The following is a 25,800-nucleotide window of genomic DNA, read 5'->3' as shown; positions in this document are numbered from 1 at the left end:
GCAACCCATCCCTCACCCCCTTGCCTCCCTCTGGCAGTCACCATCCTACTTCTTTCTACTCCTTAGCCCTCGTCTCACTGGAAGAAGTCGCCAGAGTTGTCCGCTCCATGGAGGTCTCTTCAAAACAGGTTTCCCTTTGCTCATCAAGGACAACATTAGCTCTCTTGCTCCTGCACTCTCTGATCTCTGTAACCACTCCTTTGCTACTGGTTCTTTCCCATCCTCCCTTGTGCGCAACCTCCTTAAAAAAACAAAACATCGACAGACCTTTCCTGTCCAGCCAACTACTGCCCTATCTCCATCACACCCTTCCAGGGGAAACTGCTGGAGAAATTGGCCCTGTCCCAACTCAACTCTCACACTGAACTTGTTGATGGTGTCCATGACCATCAATCTGGATTCCGAGCAACCACAGGCACGTAAACGGCTCTTCTGAACACCTGTGAAGAACTGCTTGCATCCTGGATTCCAAATCCCCTGCTGTCCTCATCCTTCTTGATTTCTCCTCTGCATTTGACACGGTCAACCACTCCATCCTCATACAAAGGCTCCATGACACCCTTGGTATCTCGGAGCAGGCACCTCGCAAGTCATCCTGGAAACCTTCTCTCCTACCTCTCCACCTGTGGTGTCCCCCAGGCCTCTATTCTCTCACATTGGCTCTTTAACATCTACCTTACTCAGCTGGCACTCCTCATCTCCTCCAACTCCCAGTGTTATGCTGACGCCCAACTCTTCTTCAAACTCCCTGCTGACCCTCTTGCACCTTATATCATCCCTGTCTGCCTTTCTGCCCATCCAAGCCTGGTGCACTTCCAATGATCTCTGCCGCAATACCAGAAAAACAGATCCTTCCCATTGGGACCCCTGCTCCAGACTTCTTCCCTTCACTCTGGCCTTCTTCCATGGGCTCTCTCCCCCTGCTCCCTCTTCTGAAGCCAGAAACCTTGGAGTCATCTTCGACTTCTCCCTCTCCTTCTGACCACATACTGAAGACATTACCAAGAAGTCCCACTTTCAGCTATTCCTTCTCAAAGCAATTCTACCCTTTCTCACTTTCCCCCAGAAGCTCAATGTTACCCAAGCCCTGGTTCTCTCTAGGCTTGTCTATTGCAATAGCCTCCTCTTGAATCTACCTTCTTCTACTCTGTGACCCCTCCAGCTAATCCAGAATAGGGCAGCAAGACTTATCCTTGGCATCAAGCCCAGGGACCGCATCTCTCCTGCCTGTCCTAAAAAGTCTTCATTGGCTCCCGGTTGCTTCACTGATTAAATTGGAATCCCTCTATCATTCACAAGGCTGTCTGGGGCTGGGGACCACGCTATCTGCAACTCTCTCTTAGTAAATATTCCCCCTCTAGACCTCTGCGCTCCTTTGGCACCAACTCTGTGAGTAGAGCGTTTCGCTAAACAGAGGGCAAGTGGTTGATGGCTTTCCTCAGCTGGCTCCCTTCTTTGTAACAACCTCCCCCCCCCACTTTGCCTTCAGCAGGACTTTCTTAAATTCGGAAGCTCCTCAACATTTTCCTCTTTACCGCCACCTTCCCTCCCGCTCTCCTCTGCTAATCTCACAGTTGCTTGTTTGGTGTTCAGGGCCGTTATGTATCCTCGGGGCCTTGACCTACCACACTGAATCACCCCCAACTTCTGTCCTCAGCACTTTGCTCTGCACACCCTCCACCCATGGAGGCTCTCACTTACATTGCACTTCACCTGTTGCTCACCCATGAGCACCCCAGCACCTATCCCATTCCCCCTCCCTTCTGCACTTGCACGTTCTGAACACTCACAAGGCATAGTAGGTCACCCCCCCACTGTATTTAATATTTATTTTGTATGCATTTTAAATGTTTCGTATCCCCTTGTCCCCTCTCTGTTGCACTGTGGGCACTTTGAAACAGTATTTACTTCCTGTATAAGCGCCTAACAAGCAAACAAATAGTGATTTTATATATTCATCTGTTATTCAGACAACAGCCAACACGGGTTTCTGCGACTTCTTGGCCTTCTTCAGGGCATAATGAAAAATATATTCCCAACGATACATGATACACATTTGTCAAATGATCACATCAAATATATTACCAATTAGCAAAATTCTAAGTGCATAACACAAAATGAATATTGCCAAACCATATGATCATGTGCCATAATTTTCACATATACATATTACAATATTCACATTAATAATAATATAATAAATCCATATTGGTTTGTTTAATTAATTTATAAAGCGCACCACACCCTGGGGTATATGGGCGCATTACAAGACAGCTCAGTTACAGATTGTGTACATACATGACAGATTGTATACATACAGAACACCAATAGAACAGGACAAATAATAGCAGTAATAGTTCTAAGGACAAAATATGGGAGTACAATTTTGCAGATGATTTACAACAGTGGCATGTAGGGAAGATTGAGCTCCTGTAAGAAGCAAGTGCATTATGAGGAAAAAGGAGCAGGTGAGAACTCTAAGTTCTCTAAGCGCCTGAGAGTGACATGTCGTTTATGGCTAGCCATTTTTTGATACTGGACCTGAAGCATTGGACTGTCGGATCAGAACGTAAATGAAGAGGGAGGGCATTCCAAGTTTGAGCCGCGTTGACCGGGAACATGTTACCGCTAGCTTTTTTCAGGTTGAACCGAGGAACTGTAATACAGTAGGCGTTGATGGACCTAGTTGGTCGGGAAGTGGTTTTCTTGATGACTCTCTCTCTTAGGTTCTGTGGAGCGGAATTGTTCAGGCATTTGTGCGTAATGGACACTATTTTGAAGAGAATCCTATCCTTAATAGAAAGCCAGTTGTGCTTTCTTCTAATTTCTGAGATGGAACAAGTTACTTACCTGTAACTGTTGTTCTCCAGCATGGGTCTGGCATGGATTCACATGCTCATGAATATTCCCCGTCGTCAGGCTGGGAATCCTCGGTAAAGAAAAAACCAGTATCAGTTTCGTTTCTGATCTGTCTTTCGTAGTAGTAACCAATCACTGGTCTCTGCGTCATACTGACCACAGCCAATGACTGCCCTCTACCTAAGCACCGCCTCTGGCAGCCATCTTCAGATTTGGAAGCACGTGAAGTGGCAGTATGACCAAGTGAAGAGCCGCAGAGGGGTAGGCGGGAGGGTTCGCATGTGAATCCATGCCAGACCCATGCTGGAGAACAACAGTTACAGGTAAGTAACTTGTTCCTTCTCCAGCATGGGGTCTGGCATGGATTCACATGCTCATGAATAAAGAATACATAGCAGTACACACATGCACAACCACGGGAGGTGGCAAAGGCTCAACATTAAGCATTACATCAAACTCAACATTAAGCATCTTACCTCCTCACCAGGCTCACCTCAGGCGAACAGGTTGCGCAGCACTGCTTGGCCGACCCTGGACTCCTCCCTGGAATCCCGATCGACGCAGTAGAATTTCGTGAAGGTGTGCGTCGACCTCCACGTAGCAGCCCTGCATATGTCCAGCAGGGGCACACCAGAAAGGAACGCCGTGGTAGCTGCGATCGGTCTGGTGGAATGGGCTCTCGGACGGCCAGGCAGCGGTCGGTTTGCCAACCGATGACAGTACAAGATACAGCCGGAGAGCCATCTGGAAATGGAAGCCTTCGAGAGAGCCTTCCCCTGATTGACAGGTCCAAAGTTCACAAAGAGTTGTGACGTCTTCCGAAAACACTTCGTGCGGTCCACGTAGAACTTCAGCGCTCTAGCCACATCCAGCGAGTGCAAAGTCCTCTCAGCCGGCGACGAAGGAGACGGGAAGAACACAGGCAACACCAAGGGTTCGTTGAGATGGAAGTCCGACGGTACCTTGGGCATGAAGGAGGGGTGCGTCCTGAGCACTACCCTCGTGTCGTGAAAAGTCAAGTACGGGGCCTTGCAGGAAAGGGCCTGGATCTCTCCCACCCGTCGTGCGGAGGTGATGGCCACAAGAAACGCTGTTTTCCACGACAGAATCTTCAACGGGGCCGAGTGCAGAGGCTCGAACGGAGGTCCCATGAGCTTGGTCAGCACCACGTTGAGCTCCCACGCCGGGGCCGGAGCCTTCACCGGCGGGAACGATCTGAACAGTCCCTTCATAAACTCTTTCACCAGACGATGAGACCACAAGGACGTCCGCCCCGTGGTTCTGGTGTATCGGGAGATCGCAGCAAGATGAATCTTGATGGACGCGTGTGCCAGTCCAGCTTTGGCCAGCGTCAGCAGGTACGGCAGTACCTGGGGGGCCGTAATCCGTAGAGGGTTAATCTTCTGTGCGTGGCACCAGACAGAGAACCTCTTCCATTTGTGTCCGTAGCATTTAAGAGTCGAGGACGCCCTGGCCTTTGCAAGAACCTCTCTGCAGTCGGCCGGTATGTCGTATCCTCCAAACTCTAGCGCTGCAGGAGCCAGGCCTGCAAGTTCAGCGATTTCGGATCGTGGTGGAGGATGGCGCCTCCTTCCCTGGAGAGTAGATCCGCGTCCACCGGCAGCTTGATTGGCGGGGACGTTGACAAGTCCAGAAGGTCCGGGAACCATATCTGCCTCGGCCACGCAGGTGCGACGAGGATCATCCTGCACCGTGACCTCTTGAGCTGGTTGACGAGCCGGATTAGCAGTGGCAAAGGAGGGAATGTGTAGAGGAACAGGCCCTCCCAGGGGAACGAGAAAGCATCGCCCATGCTCCTCGCCTGGGGAAACCTGCTGGCGAACTTCCGGCACTTGGAGTTCGTCGCCGTCGCGAACAGGTCGATCTGGGGTGTACCCCACCGTCGGAAGAGGCGATCCACTGGATCCTGCCGTAGTTCCCACTCGTGGCACGAGCGCAGCTCCCTGCTGAGTGAGTCGGCGATGGTGTTTTTTATCCCTGCCAGATGAAACGGCACCAGAAACATCCTTTGGGCGACGGCCCAATGCCACAGGTCCTGCGCCTCCTTGGACAGTGCTGGGGACCTGGTTCCGCCCTGTTTCCTGATGTAAAACATGGTGGTGGTGTTGTCGGTGAAGATCCTCACCACCTTGCCCTTGAGGGACGGAAGGAAGGAACTGAGGGCCCAGAACACTGCACGGAGCTCCAGGACGTTGATATGGAGGGACTTCTCCGTCGGGTGCCAAAGGCCTCTCGCGTGCAGATTTTTGATGTGCGCTCCCCACCCTTCCAGGAAGGCATCCGTGGTCACTGTCTCCTGGTGGTCTGGGGTCCGGAAGTCCATGCCCGCCGTCAGATGCGCGGGTGCCCCACCACCGGACCGCTCGGCGGAAACTCTCGTCGAGTGTGATCCTCTCCTCGAAGCCGCCCGTCGTTTGGATCCAGCGCGCGTCCAGGAACTCCTGCAACGGGCGCATCCGGAGCCTGCACATGGGAATGAGGTAGATGCAAGAAGACATCATTCCGAGGAGGGACTTGATGGACCTCACCTTGGCCGCGTCGGAAGCCAACATCCGCTGTACCTTGCCCAGGATGGACCTGGTCCTTTCCTCCGACGGGGAGGCCAGAAGGGACACTGTGTCGAGCTTCGCTCCCAGAAACAGTGCGTTTTGCGCGGGTACCAGGTGGGACTTGGCGTAGTTCACGGAGAATCCCAGGTCCGTGAGAAGTTGGACGGTCCTTGCCGTGTGCTCCACGGCGAGCTCCCTCGTCTTAGCTCGGATGAGCCAGTCGTCCAGGTAGGGGTAGACGTGGATCCCCTTGCGGCGCAGCTGCGCCGCCACCGGTGCAAGGCATTTGGTGAATACCCTGGGTGCCGACCGTAGTCCGAAGGGGAGGGCTTTGAACTGGTAGTGACGCCCTTGGACCACAAACCTGAGGAATTTTCGGTGCCCCTTTAGGATGGGAATATGGAAGTAGGCATACTCCAAATCCAACGACGACAGGAAGTCTCCTTCCTCCAGCTGACCCAGGACGTGCTGGAGGGTGACCATCCGGAACTTCTGCGCCTTGATGAACTTGTTCAGACGTCGCAGGTCTAGGATGGGGCGCCATCCTCCCGTCGTCTTCTTCACGAGGAAGTATCTCGAGTAAACTCCGGAGCCCCGAAGCCTCTTTGGGACGAGTTCGATGGCGCCCTTCCTGAGCATCGCCCTTACCTCCAGGAGAAGCTGAGGGACGTGAAGCTCTTTCCTGGCCACGGGGGGGACGCGCGGGCACCTTCTTTGAAACTCGAGCGCGTGGCCCCGGGCTAAGGTGTCCAACACCAAACGGTCGGTGGAGATGGACTCCCACACGCTGACGAAGCTCGCCAGCCGGCCTCCCACCGGGGTGCTTCGGTGGGGGCCCGACCCCACGGCCGGTTCAATCCTGTTTCGACGAGGCTTTGCCGCTTTGACCTCCTTGGCGACGACGGCGGGGTCCGCTAGACTTGCCTCGTCCTCTGTAGGCCTCCTGAGACGAGCGGGCTGCTTGACGGTAGGTGGAGAAACCGCCGCCAGAACCTTTGGAGGCGCCCTTGCCTCCGCTGCTCCGAAAGGGCATCCGTCGTTGCTGCAGAACCACAAGGGCCCGGGCCGTCTCAGTCCGCTTTAATGGCCTGAAGGGAGTCGTCCACTGTTTTCCCAAACAGGTTGTTCCCATCGAACGGCATGCCCAGGACTCTGGTCTGTACGTCTTGACGGAAGTCCGTAGCCTTGAGCCATCCACGCCGCATAAGGCACACGCCGTTGCCCAACTGGCGAAACCCAGTGTCGGCGATGTCCGTCGCAATAGTGATGGCGTGGTCGGACGCCACCTCACCTTCCTGTAGGATCTCCAGGGCATCCGCCCTCTTGTCGTCCGGTAGGAAGTCCAGCAGGGGAGCCAGTTTGTACCATAGCTCCCTGTCGTAGCGGGCCACGATAGCCAAGGCGTTGGCCGCTTTAATCGTCGTCGCTGCAGACGAGATGACCCTGCGTCCCATAGCGTCCAATTTCTTTCCCTCGCCGTCCGGTGGGGAAGTCGATGTGGAGGCCGCACCCCCTGGCCGCCGCGGAGACAACGGAGTCCGTGGTAGGCTGCGCCCGGAGGCACAGGGGGGCCGCGTCCGGGACCCGGTACTTCTTCTCGTACCGGTCTCTTCTAGCTGGCGTCGTGGAAGGGTTCTTGAGGAGGGCGAGGCCCTCATCCCAAATGTCGTCCAGTAGAGGCACCGCGAGGACCGTCTTCCTCTTGGCCTCGCGCCGTTGATAAAGGAATCCTTCCTTTTTCTTCTCCTCAGGGCGGAGTTGGAAAAAGCTCGGATGCCCTGGCGATCATGGAGTGGAACGATCCAATCTCGTCGGGCGGAGAAGCCCTGGTGGGAGGTGACGAGGGTAGATCCTCGTCGTATGTGCCCGTCGCTGCCATGTCAGTCCCCGTATCATCCCCTCGGGTGGACGGGGAGGAGGGCTGGACGGGGCGCGACGGCTGAAAAGGAGGTGGAGGGTGAATCCTTCTTTTCTTGGGCGGGGGAACACCAGAAGGTCCCAGTTCAGGATCCCCCGACGGGAGAGGTTCCTCCGTCGGCAACGGTAGTCTCGTCCTTGTCTCTGAGCATAAGGACTGTATAGCCAACAAAATGGCCGCCGAGTTGTCTTGCGGCGCTGGCAGAGGGGAATCCGACGGGCGATCAGGGGCCGTGTCGGCACCCTCGACGATGTCGTCGTCACCCGCGTCGGGATCCATCCCGACGGGCCGGTCTTCTTCCACGCCAAGGCCGTGGCTTAAGACCTCGATCAGCTCCTCCTCCGAGGTTGAAGCCGAATCTACGACGACGCCCTGCCCCCCCCTTTTTCTTCCCCGCCGGGGATTTCACGGGGGTCCTATCGATGGGCACAAAAGAGGACTCCCTCCGCGGTGGCAGGGAGACTCTGAGCCCCGAGGTCGCCACCACTGGTGTAGCCTCCACAGGCTGAGCCAGGGTCGCCGCGACAGTATCGATAGAGGGCTTGGCCGGATGGATTAAGGCCTTCACCACCTTAGGTGCGCTCACCGCCTTATCCTTGAGGGGGGGGGGGACACTGCCTCGCTCCCCCTCCGATGGGGCCTTCGAGCTCGACCGGGGCCTCTCCAGGAGCTTTGCCGGGTGCTCGCCCTTCCTCTTACCCGACCCAGAGCGTTGGCTCGTGGCTGAAGGTGCCGGGGAGGGTGCGCCCTCCCTGTCTGGCGCCCGTAGAGCCCGACCGTTCGGCGCTCCCGGTGCCAGCGGACTCGCGGTGCTTGGCCTTGTGTTGGACCCCCGTCGCCGGGGCGTCCTCAAAGGTCTTAGAAGACCGCTCGGATTTCTTCCTCTTCTTCTCGCCTGACGGGCTCTTCCCTTCCAGCCAGTTGGCGAGACGTTGATGGCGGTCCTTCATGGTCCCTTCCGACATGTTGCCGCAAAACGCACAGTCCTTCTCCACGTGCGTCTTGTCCTCATGTAAGCAGTAGAGACAAAAGGAGTGTTCGTCCTCCTTAAAGACGTTCTGCAGCTGGCATCCAGGGCAGACCCTGAACAGCTTTCCGGGCGTCGAGCTTCCCTTCTCCTGGGCCATGTCCGGGCCTGAGAAGCTTCTGGAGTCCTCCAAAGCGTAGCTCGACGAAATCTTCACCCTTGAGGGGCGCAGACGAATCCGACACAGGTCCCCGTTGATCGGATGGAGAGTCGGTGGAGCTCGAGGCTCTTTTGACTGAAAAAAACTAAGTTTTTGAGCAAAAAACGTGAAAAAATAGCACTAACGCTCGAGAGCAATAGCACGAGGATCCCAACACATGAACGTGCGGTAAAAATCTGACGATGGCTGCCAGAGGCGGTGCTTAGGTAGAGGGCAGTCATTGGCTGTGGTCAGTATGACGCAGAGACCAGTGATTGGTTACTACTACGAAAGACAGATCAGAAACGAAACTGATACTGTTTTTTTCTTTACCGAGGATTCCCAGCCTGACGACGGGGAATATTCATGAGCATGTGAATCCATGCCAGACCCCATGCTGGAGAAATGATCATTCTTCGGGATGCTCAGAGCTGTTCCAAGAGCATTATTTTGTAATATTTGGAGTTTATTTATGATATATTTGTTCGCTCCTGCATACAGTGCATTACAGTGATCAAGTTTCGACAAGATTGGTGCTTTTTCTAGTATAATGCAACTATTTGTTGAGATACGGTTTGCAAGCGCATATGAGCTTGCATGTGTACGAGGTAGAGGAAGTGTTATGCAGAATTATATGCAGTACCCTTTGGGAACACCACACACAATCAAGACTACAAGTAACAGTACAAACTCACCTTTGGTACAAACCTGTACTACACAGTAAGGTGGTAGCGATGGCTGAGCAGCCAGACGTATCTCAAGAGCAAGTGAGCAGTATCAATAGTTACACTAAGGACAGCAATTACTATGATTCAAACACACACTGCCTCAAGGTTTCTGAGTAAAAGAATATAGATTTATTTACACTTTAGTGAAATGTTTTACAACTGAAGTAAAGCAGTTGAAAAATCACACTCTTAATACACCACACCACTCCCAATAGATTCTGGACAAGTTAATTTCAAAATGAAGTGTGAGCAAAATGGCACTCCAGCAATTAAAAAGTGAGGGAAAGGCAAGGTTAGCCTAAAATTGAGCAGCACCAACAGATAAGTAAGCAGGGCACTCTAGAAAGAGGAACTACAGTGATGGAATCAAATTAAAAAGACTTATGGCCAAAGTCAATAGGACAAAAGTCTTTTGCTCAAGATCACACAGCTCAGGGTAGTTCGCGGTTAAGTCTTTGCCAAGAGTTCCAGACGAAGTTGGTCGGTAGAAAAGTTAGTTTAAAGAGTAGAGAAGGGCAAGCCCGTGGATTGGCAAAAGGTTTCACACACCTTCACCACGGCTGGACGAAACAAACAACCGGATTTGTACAGTACCTTTAAACGAGGAAGAAACTGTAGCTGAGGCGGACGTTCCTGGCAGGTCCTGCAGGCTCACGGTTCCTGAAGCGACTGTCGGACTGACACGAAGTAGGAAGACTGGAGGGTCCTGCACTGCCCAGGGAAGAAACTAGCAGCAGAGCAAAGCAACAAATAAAAGTTGCGCTCCTTATAGCCCAAGCAGGGTCCAACCTTCCTGGCTATCCGGTTCACTGTAGCTCTGTACAGCAAATTCAACCAGAGGAGGGTGTCCTGGCTTGCAGTTTGGGAGAACTGGTTGGTCCCACCAGCTCAGAGGAAGAAGATTCCTGATGGATCTTCTCTGTCGGAGTCTCAACCTGCAGCAGGGCTTCACTGGGCGGTTCAGTCGTTGTAGGGGTCCTCTTCTGTCTGCTCCTCTTCGGTTCTTTCGTTCCAGTGGCGACCCTGTCTTTCCAGACCCAGAGACCTGCTTTTTATGCAGTTTTCCCCCATTCACACAGCCCGGCTGTCAATCACAGCAGGGTGGCTGTCCTGGTGGGACAGTCACCTAGCCAATGAAACAGGAGTGCGACTTGGGTTACCAAGGGAAGCCATGGCAGGGGACCTAAAGCCCCTGCCTCACATCCTGCCTACCCAGACTTTCAGGTGCCTAAGGAGGGCTTCTGCGAACCTGGTTTGGCGCGCAGAGTAAAACACGAGAAAGACATTTTCAAAAAGAAATGGCGAATAAACCTGGCTGGAACTGTATAAAAACGTATATGGTCTAGCAGGTTTAAGTTTGAGGCTACAAAGATAGCCTAAAACAATACCATGTTTATTTAAGTTAACCACGGTAAGAAAAATAGGGTAGTTACCACTGCCACCAGCCAAGTCTTGATGAAAAGGGGGCGAAACAATGCTCCAAGAGAGACAGACAAAAAGGGATAAGTATTAACCCTTTCCAGTACTCTATGTAAGATAGTTTGTAATGGGTCTGTGGATTTTAAAAAGACTAAAAGTCAATGGCAACTGTACATGTTCTGGGAAACAGTCAGTCCCAGAAAATGGAGTCTGAGTTGGGAAGTCTAAAAGACAACCCTTTGTCACTGCACTGAAGGTGCTGTGTAACACACAGTAAAAAGATGATGCCTATGGAGTAGGTGAGGCTCCACAGTATATGAACACAAGAAAATGTTAAACACACATAGCAAAACACATGTAAGAGTAGGGAAAAGAGGCTCACACTCTTACCAGGTGAAAAAAATAAATCCTAGAAATCCAGCAAAGCTGCTGAGGGACTCAGTAGGTAAGGGAAATTAGCCATTCTGGAGAATTCTCCCTAACAGGAAGCAGTCGCATTAACTTGTTTTTGTAAGTTAAGGGTGGAATCGAGGTAGAAGCCTAGAGTTTTAGTCTCCTTAGTCTCTTTGATGATGTTGCCATCTATATTGAATGAGGAGTATTGGGTATCAAGTTTATTCAGGTTAGTAGGGGCCCCTAGGATCAGTAACTCCGTCTTCTCATCATTCAGGCAAAGGCTGTGAACCGGGGAGGGCTCACGGTACGACAAGGAGCCTCCACCAAAACCTTTCCTCGATCTGCTCGACTTTCCGCTGGAGGCACGAAAGGATGAGTGGTGTGGTTGGAGAGTACCGAGGGCACAAGCAGTCTCTGTATCCATCTTGATGGCCTGAAAGGACTTGTCGACGACCTTCTCAAAGAGGTTCGCCCCAAACGGCATGTCCAGTACCCTCGTCTGGACCTCCTGGCAGAAATTGGTGGCCTTCAGCCAGCCTCTACGACGGAGGAAGACCCCGTTCCCCATCTGCCGGAAACCCATGTCGGCGATGGCAAGGGCCACTGTGATGGCATGGTCCGACGCCACTTCGCCTTCCTGAAGGAGTGCGATTGCCTCCACCCGCTTGTCGTTGGGTAGGAACTCCAGAATCTGAGCCATCTTGTACCAGAGTCCACCGTCATACCTTGGAAGAATCGCCAATGCATTGGCTGCCTTGATGGTCAACGCCGGAGTAGATCTTCCTCCCTATGGCGTCCAACTACTTCCCCTAGCTGTCTCGAGGGACAGAGGACGACAAAGGGTTAGACAACCTCTTCCTCCCAGCCGCTGACATGGAGTCTGGTGACTGTTGCGACCGTAGGCACTTGGGTGCATACTCTGGCACCCTGTACTTTTTCTCCCGCTTGGCCAGGGCCAAATAAGGATTCTTCAGGAGGGCTAGACCTTCCTCCCACATGTTGTGCAGGAGGGGCACTACCATGATGGTCTTCCTCTTGGCCTCGCGCCTCTGGTATAGGAAGCCCTCCTTCTTGGTCTCTTCGGTCGTCAGCTGGAAAAGCTTGGAAGCTTTTGTCTACCATGGCATGAATCAACCCCATCTCATCCAGTGGGGACGTCCTCTGTTGTAGCAATCCACCCGCCGTGACGATTTTGTCGTCAGTCGTCACTGTGGCGGTGTCCGTCCCCAGGTCCAAACAGAGGAAGGGCATCTGGCGCGGGTGTGGCGGTTGATGCAGAGGTGTCAGATGGCCCTTCCTCTTTTTAGCTGGAGGCTGATCCGGAGCCAACGGGGCCAGGGCCTGCATCATCCTCTTCTGGATTTCTGACACCAGCGTGTGTAGTGTTGAAAGGATGTCCAGGGATACATCTTTTGGGGGAGCAGGCGTGGCGGGTACACTAGGCCCTGCGCCGTCTGTGTCGTCGTAGTCGTCCTCCAGGTCCTTGTCGGCCGTATGCAGGGATTCCGTGTCCTTGTCGTCCGAGGATGAAACATCCATGTCTTGGGGTACAGCCTGCGGCGGGCCTGGGACTTCATCGCCCCCACCCCCTCCTTTGCACCCTGAGGGGGTTTGAGGCGGGCTCAGCAATGGCATCCTTTTCTCCAGTGTGCAAGCAGAGTTTGCCACTACCCTGGCTGAGGACAACCTTGGCGCGGTAGGGGCTACCTTCATGGGTCAGCCCCTTTGGATTTCGAGAGAGCGGCCGCCACCAGCTCAATCGTCAATAACGATTTCTCTTGCGCCGCCTGGGCCTTCTTGCGCAGGTAGGCAGTCTTTTCCTCCACCCTAGGGTTCTTGGCCCGCAGCTTAACCGGGTTGGGCGACCTCCTTTTTGAGGAGGAGCTCGATCGATGGCTGGCGATGGGAGGCAGATGGTGATGTTGATCGCGCTCTGCCAATCGACGGACCCGCTTGTGCGGCAACCCCAACAGAAGCTGACTCGCAGTGCTTGGCCTTGTCTTGGGCCCCCACGGATGGAGCGCCCTCAAAGGACTTGGGCACAGGGCAAAGGCCTTGGCGTTTAGCCACGTCACCAGTCTACTGTGTCAATCTTTCATCGTTCTCTTGGAGAAGCCGAGGCAGATCTCACAATCTCCTTTTTTGTGGTCCGGGGGAAGGCAGTAGAGGCAGTAAAGGTGTTTGTCCTCCACAAACACATTCTGCATCTGGTGCAGCTCTTGAAAAGGGAACTTACTTCCTTCTTCTCCGCCATCATGGTCGGAGTCGCAGAGTAGGCCCGATGGTCTTCTGGAAACTTTGATGAAAACTCAACAATCCTTACCTTTGGGGGCATTGAAATTCACCGACAACAGATCCCCGCTTGTCGGCAGATGGAGAGAAGAGCAAAATACTTTTTTCTACAATAAAGCACGAAAACCGTAAAATAGTTCATGGACCAAAACGAGGACTCCCAACACTTGAAAGTGTGGCAAAAATCTGAAGATGGCTGCCAAAGGAGGGGCTTAGGGAGAGGGCCGTCATTGGCTGGGGGCAATATGAACCCAGAGTACAGTGATTGGTTTAGGAGAGAAGGAATATTCATGAGAATGTGAATCCATGCCAGACCCCATGTTGGAGAACAGCTCTTTCCCAAGGACTTTGTCCTCCTTGGAGAGGCAACGCGAGGTGGTTCCTGTGGAGGAAGAAGACGAAGACAATGGTTTAGAAAACAAGGAAGCCACAGCCACCAAAGGAATGAGGCTGTGGGTGGGAGGCAAGGAGGTTTGGCTTCCCGTCCGTCAGCCTAAACCTGCAGTCCAACTCCTTGTTCATCTGGGCATTGCCCTGGACTTCTCCCAGACCTTTCGCGCCACCTGCAGAACATCCTTCTGGAGAGGGATGCCTGACCGGATTGTGGTGCGTTTCCCCCAAGACCTCTGCTAGCACACCAGACTCCTGGGGGGCTTCCTCAGGAAGTGGGACCCCCTCAAGAACTCGGCCAGGCCCTGAAGGCGGTCATAAAAGGCCTTAACGGTTGCTGAGAGTTCATCATCCTGGGCTTCATTTTCATCATCACCCCGTTTTCACAGATAGAGGGGAATCCTGGCCGTGGGAAACAGGTGCCACGGGGGCCACCCCTAGGTCCAGAACTGCAGACAGGTCCAACGGCTGTTGAGGGGGAGGCGTTGGTGATACAGGAGGGGGTGGAGGGGTCAGACATAACCAAAGGGCCTGAACCGGTGGCGGGACCAGAACCAGGAGCGCTGGATGAACAGTAGTACCACCCAGAGGTGGGGGCCGAGAGGCACCACCTGTGGGATGACCTTCATAATGTCCTTCAGGAGACCCTTTATTTGAGAGTAACTCATGAGGAAGAGAAAGCACTCGAAGAAGCAGTCCTCTCACAAGCGACTGGTCACAAGTGACCAGAGGCCCAGCGCCTCTGAGGCACTGGGCCTACGCTCCTGGGCAAAGCGCATAGGGACCTGGTGCATGTAGCCATATGTCTGATGGGTAGACGTATCGCTGAGGAGACCAAAAACTTACACCGTAGGATCCGCTGCCGCTTCCAGAGGGAAGGGGGCTGGAATCATCATACAAAGCCCATTCTATGGGCAAAAGCACTGGAGGGCCCGAAGTTATATCCAAGATGGCTGCTGTCCTGGCAGGCTCTGCCACATTCCCCTCTGCCATTTTGAAGCCTTGCACCACGCCCTAGGTGGGAGGGCGCGAAGGCCCTGAGATAGGAGAGGCCTTAGACACGCGAGGTTACAGCTTGGGTCTTGCACCCGAAGCAGAGTAGACGCTGAGCCCTCAGCCGGACGGCCGTTACTCGTTAACGCCCAGACTCGCGCGAGCCCCAGAAGGCTGGATGGCCTCGGCAACTGTGACCTCACAACACTCTGCACGACAGAAGGACCAAAAAAGGACAAGCCATCCTGAATTGATGAAAAAAGAAAACTGTCACCATTTCGTGTCAATGGTGACCATTACAGGCTGCAACTAACACACAAAAGTAGGTAGAATATATCCACTGCCACCAGCCATTCAGATTAGCTGTCAATGTAACCAAAAAGCTACAGGACAGTGAGAAATGGGATACAGTGTAACCCCTCAGCGCTACACCAGGTGGGGTGTGCAGATCTCACAATAGAAAAGATAGAAAGGATACAAAATATCCCTCTGCCCTTGGGAACGTGTTCTCACAAGGAAAATAACAGAAAATAAAAAGGGAAGCCTTAAGGGCCCCCCAGCAACATTGCACAGAGTGTGCTGTATGCTGCAAACATCAATGACAGATGCCACAACACTTGGAGGAAAGCATTACTCCAAAAAAAAAAAAAAAGGTATAAAAAGAAAAACAAAAGGTTCCAGAAGACGAGAGTAAAAGAATGCGTGAGTGTGGAAAAAGGTTCCCACTCACTCAGGAGAAAAGACAAAAAATGCAGTAGTGCAGTAATACGTGCTAGGGCACTCACAGATGGAGATTATACATAAACATGAAAACCTACCCAACATAAGGCAGGTCAGGAGGAGGGCACGTACAATGTGTTGACATTTCAACTCTTATTAAATAACGAGAAAAAGGCATAACTTTCCCTATTGCTATGTGGGTGTTCCCTGCCTATGTAAATAACTAAGGAGCTCGTCAATCGTCAGCAAGTCTTAAATTAATGATCCCGCTGTCCAAAAATGAATTCCAACTGACCCATCTACTATACTAACAAAATAAGGTTGGGAGAAAGTCTCGTCTTCCCATTGTCTTTTCTTGTAATGTTTTTTGTTTGCTCAACCTTTTTAGGGAATTGTACGATCGGACCGAAAAAAAAAGGTCCGACTGTACAAAAAGTCTGAAAAATGCTACCCCCAAAGGTTCGAAAGCTCTTGGTCCGGTCAAGGTAGAATTTTGGAGCTTGTTTGACAAAGACAGTGAGGTACCCTCTGAGCCTCGTCCTTGGGGTCAGCGAAGAAAGCAGGTAGCACCATTTCCTCTTTCAGGTGAAACGAGGAGACTACCTTAGGCAAGAATGCTGGGTGAGTTCTAAGCACCACCTTGCCCTTATGAAAAGTAGTATAGTGCTCTGAAGCCTGGATGTCACTGACCTGCATGCAGACGCAAGACCCCACCAATATGGCTGTCTTAATGATGACTAGCCTGATTTCCGCGGACGCCACTGGCTCGAATGGTTTATGAGCAAAGGCACCCAAAACTACATCGAGGTCCCACACAGGGTGTGGTTTCTCGTGAGGCCCGCCAGATGTCTTAACTATCGGGTTGAAGGATGAAAAGACCTCCTCCAAGTTCCAACAGGCTCAGATGGTTGCCAGATAGGTGCTGCATATGTGTCTACTTGCACCCCTGACTGTGCAAGGTGTGCCGAGAAGGATAGTACGTCGTCCAACGTGCAAGTCAGAGGATCAACCTCCTTTAATTCTGCCCAGTGGCAAAACCTGGTCCACTTGCTCCTGTGCTGGTTCCTAGTAGCGACGCTCCTAGCGCTGTGTATGATATCTAGGTTAGCCTGTTACAGACGCATAGCTTTAATGTGACCTGCTCAGGAACCACACTGCGAGGGCTAACCTCTGGGGGATGGAGTGGATGACAGTGCCTCCCTACTGTGATAGGTGAGCTGGGGTCAGCGGAAGGTGCATCGGGGGCTGATCCTATTGGGTGAGCAGTTTGGGCAACCATGGCCTCGCCGGCCACCAAGGCACTATCAGGATGATGCGTAGGTGCCGGGACTCCCTTATCTTGAAGATTACCCTGTGTACCCGTAGAGTGGGAGGGAAGGCATATGCGTACATGTTACACTGAATCCGAATGGATTGCTACCAAGTGTATGTTGTTTACCCGAGACCACTCCCAAATGCTGACTGCTAAAGGGCAGAGGGGAGGAGACCTGGTGCCACCCTGCTTGTTGATGCAATACATGCTGGTGGAGCTGTCCGTTTGAATTAGGCTCGAATTGCCACTGACAATTGGGAGGAAGGCTTGGAGAGCGAGCCAAACGGCCATAAACTCGAGCCAGTTTATGTGAGCTTCCTACTCCTGATGGGACCAGACCCTGTGGACACTGTGGCTGTTCAGGGTTGCTCCCCAGCCCTCTAGGAATGAGTCTGTGGTGATGGGAATCTGCGGTGTTGGCTGCCAGAAGGGACTGCCTATCCGCAAGTTTTTGTCTGTGCTCCACCAGACTAGGTCTTTGTGGAGCTAAAGTGGGATGCTGATCAGCCCCACCTGGGAACCCCTCTCTTGATTCCAGGAGGCTGTGAAGTGCAGATGCAAGCGTCTCATCTTGAGTCTGATGTGTGGCACTGCCAGGAGACATGCTGCCATGATGCCCAGGAGCTGTTGGTACCACCATGCTAAAGTCATTGCCCTGCTGAGGAAATGCCCCGTGGCTCCCTTGATGGCTGTGATCTTGTCCTCCGAGGGAAAAATTCTCTCGGAGCACGTGTCTCAGATGAGGCATAGCAAAGTCAGGTTCTGCGTAGGCTCCAGCTGTGACTTCTTGAGATTGATGGAAAATCCCAACTCGTGTAGCGTATTCATGAGGGCAGACGTGGTGTGTTGGACTGCCTCCGGAGATCTTGCCATGACGAGCCAGTCGTCTAGGTATGGATAGACGTGGTGACCCTGGGCCCTGAGAAGGGCTGCCACCGTATTCATAAATCTGCTAAAGACCGTGGGGGCTGAATTGAGGCCAAAGGGTAGAACCTTGCATTGGAAATGAAAGCCCATGATCCTGAACCTCAGAAAGGACCATTGGGGCTACCATATCGGGGCGCGTTGGTACGCATCCTTCAGATCCAGGAAGTACATCACAAATCTTGAACTTTTGAAGAGAGAGGCTAAGGTTCAAGGTGGAAAGGTCCAACACAACTCTCAGGCCAGCTTGGTGGTTCTTGTGTATGGTGAAAATCCTTGAATAGAAGCCCATATCCCGCTGGTAGGCTGGGACTTCTTCCACTGCCTGACTCTCTACGAGCAATCGAATTTCCACCAAAAGAGTTGCTGTCCCAATCTGTGGGAGCGAAGGGGTAGGGAGGGATAGGTAGGCGGTAGCCCATGGACACTACTGAGAGGATCCAGCAGTCTGCAAACATTGTGTGCCAGCATTGGACATGAAGGGCAAACCTGCCCTCCCACCGGAGACAAGCGGACCCGGATGAGTGTCATGCCTTTTTTCCCTGAGGCAGGGGCTGAGGAGGGGAACTGAAAAAAGTCTTTATTCCCTGCCTTGCGCCGTTTGCGGCGGTGCTGACTTGGAGACCGGTCCAGGAGGCCTTGGAACCCGTCGAAGGCGTGACCCTTGTCGGAACACTGGTGCGCCTGGCTGTAAGTCTTGGGCGTGGACTTCGTGAGGATAGATAAGTATTTTGCAGTCTGGTAACTGTTCTTATCAAGTTCCTCATCGTTGGTGGAATGAAAAAGGTTGCCGCCTTCGAATTGAAGGTTTAATATGCGCTCTTGGACGTCCGGGTTGAACTTGGTGGCCCATAGCTAGGGTGTTCCTCTCATGTCCATAGCGATGTAGATGGCATGGCCAGAGGTGTCCATGTGGGCCACGGTGGACTCCATTATGTCCTGTGCGACAATTTTTTCTTCCACCATCTCCACCTTGAAGGACGCCATACTCTGTACCAGAAGTTCTGGAAGGAAGTCATCTATTTCCCGCCAAACCCTTTGGTTGACAGCAGCGAGCATAGCATCTGCATTGGATTGACGAAGGTGAAACAAGGCGTTTGAATAGACCTTCTTCCCATACGCTTCCAAGATCTTCTCCTCCTTACCCAGGAGTGCCGAGGCTGAGATAGCCAAGGAGGATTGCGGCCTGGAGTAGAGTGAGGCAGCGCCCATCCCCGAGGAGTGTGGCTGAGGGTGTGCCGACAGCAAGAGTGTATCCCCTCCATCTGCCTTTACTTGGCGTCGAGGTGCCTGGTGGTAGGTTGCATCGGATGGGGTTTAAGCCATCCTTTTTTGGCCCGAGCCACAACGTCCTGCATTGGAATCCCTGTTCTAGCTGCACGGCAAACAGCGAGGACCTCCGCCAGAACACCCGCCTCTGGTTGTTCAACCTCGGGTTGTGGGAGACCCAGGTATTCTGACAGACCTGCAAGCTGTTCCTGAAATGCCTTGGCCGAGGAAGGCGTGTCAGTGTGGTCGTCCTCATCGGTGTTCACCAAAGTGTGCTTTTGGTCCAGTGCAGTTGGAGGAGTACTGGGCGCTGAGGTGTACTGACCGAAGCCGGAGGCTGATATGAACCGCTGGGACTGCCGAAGGCAGGGGTCCCGTACCGTGCATATAGGCATGGGCAGCAGGGGCTGCATGGGGGCTGAAGTGCTGGAGCCACGGGCAGAGCAGCCGTGGGTGCTAGTGGCAGGACTGCAGGCAGGACTGGAAGGAGCATGTCCCTAATCACATCCTTGGGGATGACGCCCATCTGTGGGAACCTCAGAAGCATGAGGAACTTTTCAAAAAAACCGGTCCTCACAGACCAGTGGGGCACTTGGTGATGTAGGCCTAGGTGCAGGTCCCTGAGGTTGCTGAGGCATGGGCACACTTTGCCTTGCTGCGTGTATCTGTTCTACAACGCTGAAGGATGCGCTGCAGGCCACATGCCTGGTGAAGACCGGTCTCACCTAGAAACTCGTTCTCCTACCTGCTCCCCAAAGGGGGATGTGTCAGACAAGCGGTCATTTTGTCTGGCGCAGCAGGCATTTTGTCGGGCTGCATGCCATGTACCTTTGTCATGACGCTTGCCGCGCTCGGCCCGGCTTCTTCCTGGACTCTTGGCAGTGGAGGTTGAGGCCTACCCTGCACCTCAGGTCGGGGCCTGGAAGGCGGTGTGCCCTCGGCAGTAGTGTCCAGTAGTAGGGCACAGCTCCTCAGGTTAAGACCCGGTAATAGAACCTTGCTGTTCCTCAGAGACGTCACCGTTAAGATCTCACAAGCCCTTGGCCTGGCGGCCGGTAGCTGAAGCAGCCTCAGTAACTGCGCTGGTGATAGGACCAGACTGCTCCCTCCAGCTAGGACGTTTCCTGGGGAAGAAGTTGCCTTTGCGTTGTGCTGATAAAACAGTGGCCCTACCTTGTGCCTTGACTTGTGTCTGACTAAGTCCTTCAAGTCCTCTGGAGGTGACCTTCCGAAGCGCTCACTCCACCAAGCTAACCTGTTCTTCAGAGCTGGTGGTGTAAGTGCGTCATACACAGAACATCCGTTCCCAGCCGTGATCGGGGCTATGAAAGCAGAGGGAAAGATGTGGGGGACGGACCTAGGGAAGAGCCCCTCGCAGGCTGGACACCTCCTGAAGCCCGATGACATCAACATGCGCCGGGGAGGAGCATTGCGCCAAAGAACAGAACTATATGAATAAAGACAAAGATACTTCTCCAGAGAAGTGCGCGTGGAATTACTAGGCTGAAGCCTAAATCAGGAGCGCTGGTGAAAGCGGTCCGTTCCCGTCGACGCGGAAAAAGAGACTGAGGAGTGGTGCCAGTGGGTGGAGTCAGGGGAACGCATGCTCCCAGGGCCACACCCCACACGCCTCTAAATTTAATGAGGAAGAAGATTTTTTCTGGTGAAAAATGTTCTGTCTCCCATCGCTAGCGAGGGACGCCCATACAGTATGGAGGGACGGGACGTACGAGTAAGACACTTGTCGGAGGCAGCTCAGTGAGACAAATGGTCTTGTCTCGTGGCAAAGAGTGCATTGTGAGTTGGCCAAAATTACAAATTAATAGCAAACACTGTAGCTAGCCAAACCATAGGGCATGAGAGCAGGTTGAAGACTGAATATTTGAGAAAGGAGAGAAGAAAAACCAGTGTGTTAGATAAGAAATGTTTGAGCTGTGAAAGAAAAGGACAAGGGTGCTTGCAGCAGGAGGACACAAAGGGTGGGGGGTAAGGTTTCCGTCTTTGCATGCACACCAAGTTCCCAATGCTTCTTTTGTTAATTTTAATGAGTAAGGAACACACTGTTCCTTGTCCAAACACCACAGAATATCCTAGAAGACTGGAGTTATCAATATAAATTAAGTTTGTCCAAAGTTCCACAGACAATCATGTAGTTATAGCTTTTGTTACAGTGCAATAGAAAAGGGGACCAGCTTGCACACCTACTGCAAAGCACTAACAGTAACTTGTTATTTTTCACATACTGCTTGCTAACAAGTTAATCAGCACAATAAACAGGTGTTACTCAATTGTACAACTCATTCTAACAATATGTAATATTTTACTGGCAAAACCAGAACATGTTCTACTTTTATGGAAACCTCAATTAGATTAAAGAAATAACGAAAAACTTAATTACCCTTTTTATTTTGCTGTCCTTCTGAGCCAAGCCTTGCGCAAAGAGTTGCCCACAGTTTTTTGTAATGGCACCAAGCCTACCATTAGCATCTTCAAAGTCTAATCGTTTAACGAAATCAGTGATCTTGTTCCGGATACCAATGTTCGAAATCACTTTTTCAAATATTAGACTTGCATGACAATCAAGAGCAGACTCAAAAATCAAAACAATATATTGTTCTTCTGGATCTAGAAGACAAGGGAGAGAAAATACAAAAAAAGGAAAATCACATACACTAGCAATGTAGAACAATCTAACTGGATTGCTTCTATAAGAACGCAAGCACAATCTGCAGATATAGCAAATCACATTGCAGGATAATTAAAGAGAGAAGATGAAATGGTGCAACAAGCTGCTTTTAGGTCAGTTAGACCAGCAGTGTTCTTACTGAGGCTCAACTCTTATTAGTGGGAGTTCAGAATACAGTTCCAAACTGTGACAACAGGCATAAGCAAATCATTTGTGATATTAGTGACAAATGTACATTTTTCGACACAGAGGAGTTAATCGCCTCCCTTAAAAGAGTGCACAATATTTGGCAGTTGACTACTGAAAATGTATACAGCATATAAAGGAATATGTTTAAATTTTTGCCCGTTTGCTTTCGCCTAGGATGCTTCAGTCAACAACATAGAACAGTATGCTCCCAGAGTTGAACACCAGAGGCTCACTGCACAAACCAAATATGCCTCTGGGTAAGTATCTTTGCAAACTACCCCATCTACTTTAAAGGAACACAATGGTCCTCAATCTCATTCCCCCTTTTTGCATAGCAGTACTAACTCTCTTAAGGAGAGTAATGCAAACAGTGTCATCCCTTATTTTCCTTTAAGTATGTTATGCCCTTTTCTGTGCAACAGTGATAGGATGGTGGCAGTGTTTTAACATTTCTGGGTGCCCTGCAGTAACCCCTTTTACCGTGAGTGAGCATCTGACCACAACGGCAGTCTGTCTTGTTTGTTCTCACTTTGTTGGCTGCCTTCCTCCCGGCAGGGGCAGGCAATGGCTATATATGTACATGGACCATTGCAAGCAGACCAGGAGGTCCACCATATGAGTGGACAGGCTAGAACTAGCTAAAAGGTATGCACAGACTCCAATACACATTCCACCCAAAGTGATATCACTATTGCTTTGGGAGCTGGATATCTTTGTTTTTCAAAAAGATAATAAAGTCTGTTGAGGGCTGTATAACCAGTAACTCAACGATGGGCAAAAGCACCCAGCCAAAAAGAAAGCTAAATCACTCTTAAAAGGTAAGTTAACGGTGCAGAGTGACGGGCTTTATTCTCTGGGAGGGGTAGCAGGCTGACAATTGGTCCACACACTTAACAGGAAAAAACCACCACACTGATACTGAAATATAGAGGATTTGCGTCAAATCTATACTTAAAAGGTGGGTCTGCTTTCAGATAGGAATTCAACATATGGCGGAGGAGGGGAGGAACTAGACATTTTAACAGAACAGTTAAAAATGCCTAGTGCCTAAACACCACATAGTACATTGTCCGAAAGAGCGACGCATGCTATATTTTGTAGGTCCTACACTTAGTGGTAAGCGTGCACACCACACCTAGAGAAGGGGTGGAAATAAAAGAGAACATTTTTTTTTATTTGTTTATTTATATATCAGCGCATAGGAAAGCAAAACATTAATATTTACTTACTTACTGCCCCTCGTGATACATATAAATTGACATTTCCATTACCCCCCACCCTCGTCATCCCCCGATGTGTCTTATCTCCCCGACTCAATGGGCCGGGTCAGGCGATAGATGTTCACTAGTTGAGTACAAGGCGTTCGCGATAAGGCGTGGCTTATACGTTAGGGCTGGATAGTTCTGGTCCTAGTCCATCAGCAGCGCCCAGCTATTCATGGAGCGATGCAGGAAGCCCACTTTGGCCACCGTGACCTTTTCGGCTATCAAAATGTCCCAAAGTTTTACCCACAAAAGGGTCATCAGAGCGCCTTCCACGGATTTCCAAGTGCGCGCCACAGTAATTTTGCCCGCTAGCAAAAGTTGAGTTATCAGGGCTGCCTTCCTTCCTGTTCTTGGGTAGGCGCCTGGGACCGAGGTCCCCAAGAGGACATGTTCGGGGGCTAGTGGGATTGTCACTTGAGTGATGTCTTTTATTGTGGCGAGGCACTGAGACCAAAATTCTCTTACCTTGGGGCACGGCCACCACACATGGAAGTAGGATCCTGAGAGGCCACAAAGGCGCCAACAGCGCAGGTCCAAAGTCTGCTCGAAGTGGTGAAGGCGGAGCGGGGGGGTAGTACCAGCGTAGGAGCAGTTTGTGGGCGCATACCCGGTTGGTGATGCAGACGGAGGCCATGCGTGTTCTTGAAAAGATGTCGATCCAAGTATGGTCCTCTATTGCATGACCCAGGTCCGCCTCCAATTGGGACACATAGGAGGGCTTGGTGAGGAAGGGGTCCTCCTGCAGGAGTTTGTAGAGGGTCGAGATCTTCTCTCGGGATGGCAGGTCATTCATGGTGAGCTCCAGTGGAGTGGGGGATCGTGTCGCTGCAGTTTGCGTCCGAGGGTGGGAGCACCAGTGTCGCAGTTGGACATAAGTGAACCTGTCCGTTTCCGCCAACTGTAAGGTTCTTTTGCATTGTTCAAAGGTTTGCGTGGTGCCCCCCTGAAAGAGCTGCCCCAGCAACTCCAGGCCTCCAGCCACCCAGTTCCGGAAGTTCATTGGGCAAAGGCCCGGGGAGAAGGCAGGATTCAGAAAGATTGGAGAAAAGGCGCTCAGATCCCCCGGAATGCCTTTGCGGGCCCAGTCCCAGGCCCTCAGCGAGTTTGGTGGAGGCCAGCATGTTTGGCCAAGTTCGGCATAGTGTAGTGGGGATGAACGGGAGAAAGCGGAGGGGGGAGAGCCAGACGGGAGTGTTCGATCTCCACCCATTTCGGGCGCTCCAAGGCGATTCCCCATGCCTGGAAGTGGGCCAGCTGTGCTGTAGTTGGGTATTTCCGAAGGTCAGGAACCCCCGAATCCTCCCAGTTTCGCATTGCCCATCATAGTCCTCCAGGGGACGCGCGATTTCTTGCCCCTCCAAATAAATGTGATAATTTTCCTTTGCAAGCGTTGTAAAGGGGGGGGGGCAGATTGAGGTGGGTAGGGAGGAGCAGGTGTATAGGAACCGTGGGAGGAGGTTCATTTTGCACGCCGTAATGCGGCCCAAGAGGGAGATCTCTTGCGATAGCCAGCGGTTGAGGTCCTTTTCTATCTCTTCAAAGAGCAGAGGAAAGTTTGTCTGATATACTTTTGCTGAGTGGGCCGGGATTCAGACCCCCCAGGTAAGGGATAGATTTGAGACTCCACTGGAGTGGGCTTTGTTTCTCTAAGGCTTCCGTTTCGCCTGGGTTCAGTCCCACTCCCAGAGCCACTGATTTGCCGAAATTGATGGCAAAGCCCGTTACTCTCCCAAATCCTCGGATTTCGGCCATGGCTGCCTTCATGGAAACCTCAATATCAGTGATGGTCAGCAGCACATCATCGGCGTAAAGAGCAATCTTATGTTGGGCTGGGCCTACCAGGGGGCCTTTGATCTGGGGGTTACGGCGGATGTGTTGGGCCAAGGGCTCCATTGCCAAGGCGAAAAGTAGCGAGGACAGGGGGCATCCTTGTCTTGTTCCACATAGAGGGATCGGATCCGATAGGAGGCCGTTGACTCTCAGCCAGGCCTTGGGAGATTGATAATTAGCTAGGATCATCTTCTGGAATGTCGGGCCACAGCTGAAGGCTTAGAGAACGAGACAGAGGAAAGTCCAATCCACCTTGCCAAAGGCTTTGTTTGCGTACAGGGCTAGCAGGGCAAATTGTTGTGCATCCTGGTTGGCAAATTCTATCAGGTTTAGGGATCTGCAGATGTTGTCCCTCGTTGACCTGTGGGTAATTAACCCAGTCTGGTCCGGGTTTATAATGTTGGGAAGGATGAGTGCCAGGCGAATGGCCAGGATCTTAGAGTATATGCTGGCATCTAGGTTCAACAACGAGATGGGTCTATACAAAATGTTGTCCTTAGGGTCTTTTCCAGGCTTGGGGATAAGGATTGCGATGGACTCCTGCATGGTAGGGGTGATACTACTGGTGGCTGCAAAGGAGTTGAAGAGCCGGGTTAGAGTAGCAGCCAGTTGGGGGCGGAAGAGTTTATAGAACCAGGTGGAAAACCCATCTTGGCCCGGGGATCTAGATTTCAGGCTCTTTATGGCCTCCTCAACTTCCTCGCTGGTGATGGGTGCTTCAAGTCCTTCCTACGCCGAGGGAGTGAGAAGTGGGAGAGCTGCTTCCCATATATAAGGCTGTTCGCTTTGATCCCTCGGAACTGCAGTCATCTCTGCTTGGTGTGCAACTGCCAGGCACAGCTTCTCACGTTCCGCAAATTGTATCGTGCCCTGT

General features: G+C 52.0%; 1 protein-coding gene across 4 annotated transcripts in view; it reads right to left on the bottom strand.

Moving 5' to 3' along the window:
- The window catches only part of SENP6 (SUMO specific peptidase 6), a 2,017,494-nt gene that overhangs the window by 752,701 nt on the left and 1,238,993 nt on the right, over nucleotides 1-25,800 (bottom strand). For all 4 annotated transcript variants that reach the window (XM_069606272.1, XM_069606273.1, XM_069606275.1 and 1 more), the window contains one exon: nucleotides 21,355-21,581. In XM_069606272.1, coding sequence (XP_069462373.1) covers nucleotides 21,355-21,581 — 227 coding nt within the window. The remainder of the gene's footprint in view (nucleotides 1-21,354; nucleotides 21,582-25,800) is intronic.

This window comes from Ambystoma mexicanum, chromosome 4p (assembly GCF_040938575.1).
Source record: "Ambystoma mexicanum isolate Mex_15411 chromosome 4p, UKY_AmexF1_1, whole genome shotgun sequence".
Lineage (NCBI taxonomy): Eukaryota > Metazoa > Chordata > Amphibia > Caudata > Ambystomatidae > Ambystoma > Ambystoma mexicanum.
This window is presented reverse-complemented; position numbering and strand designations above follow the sequence as displayed.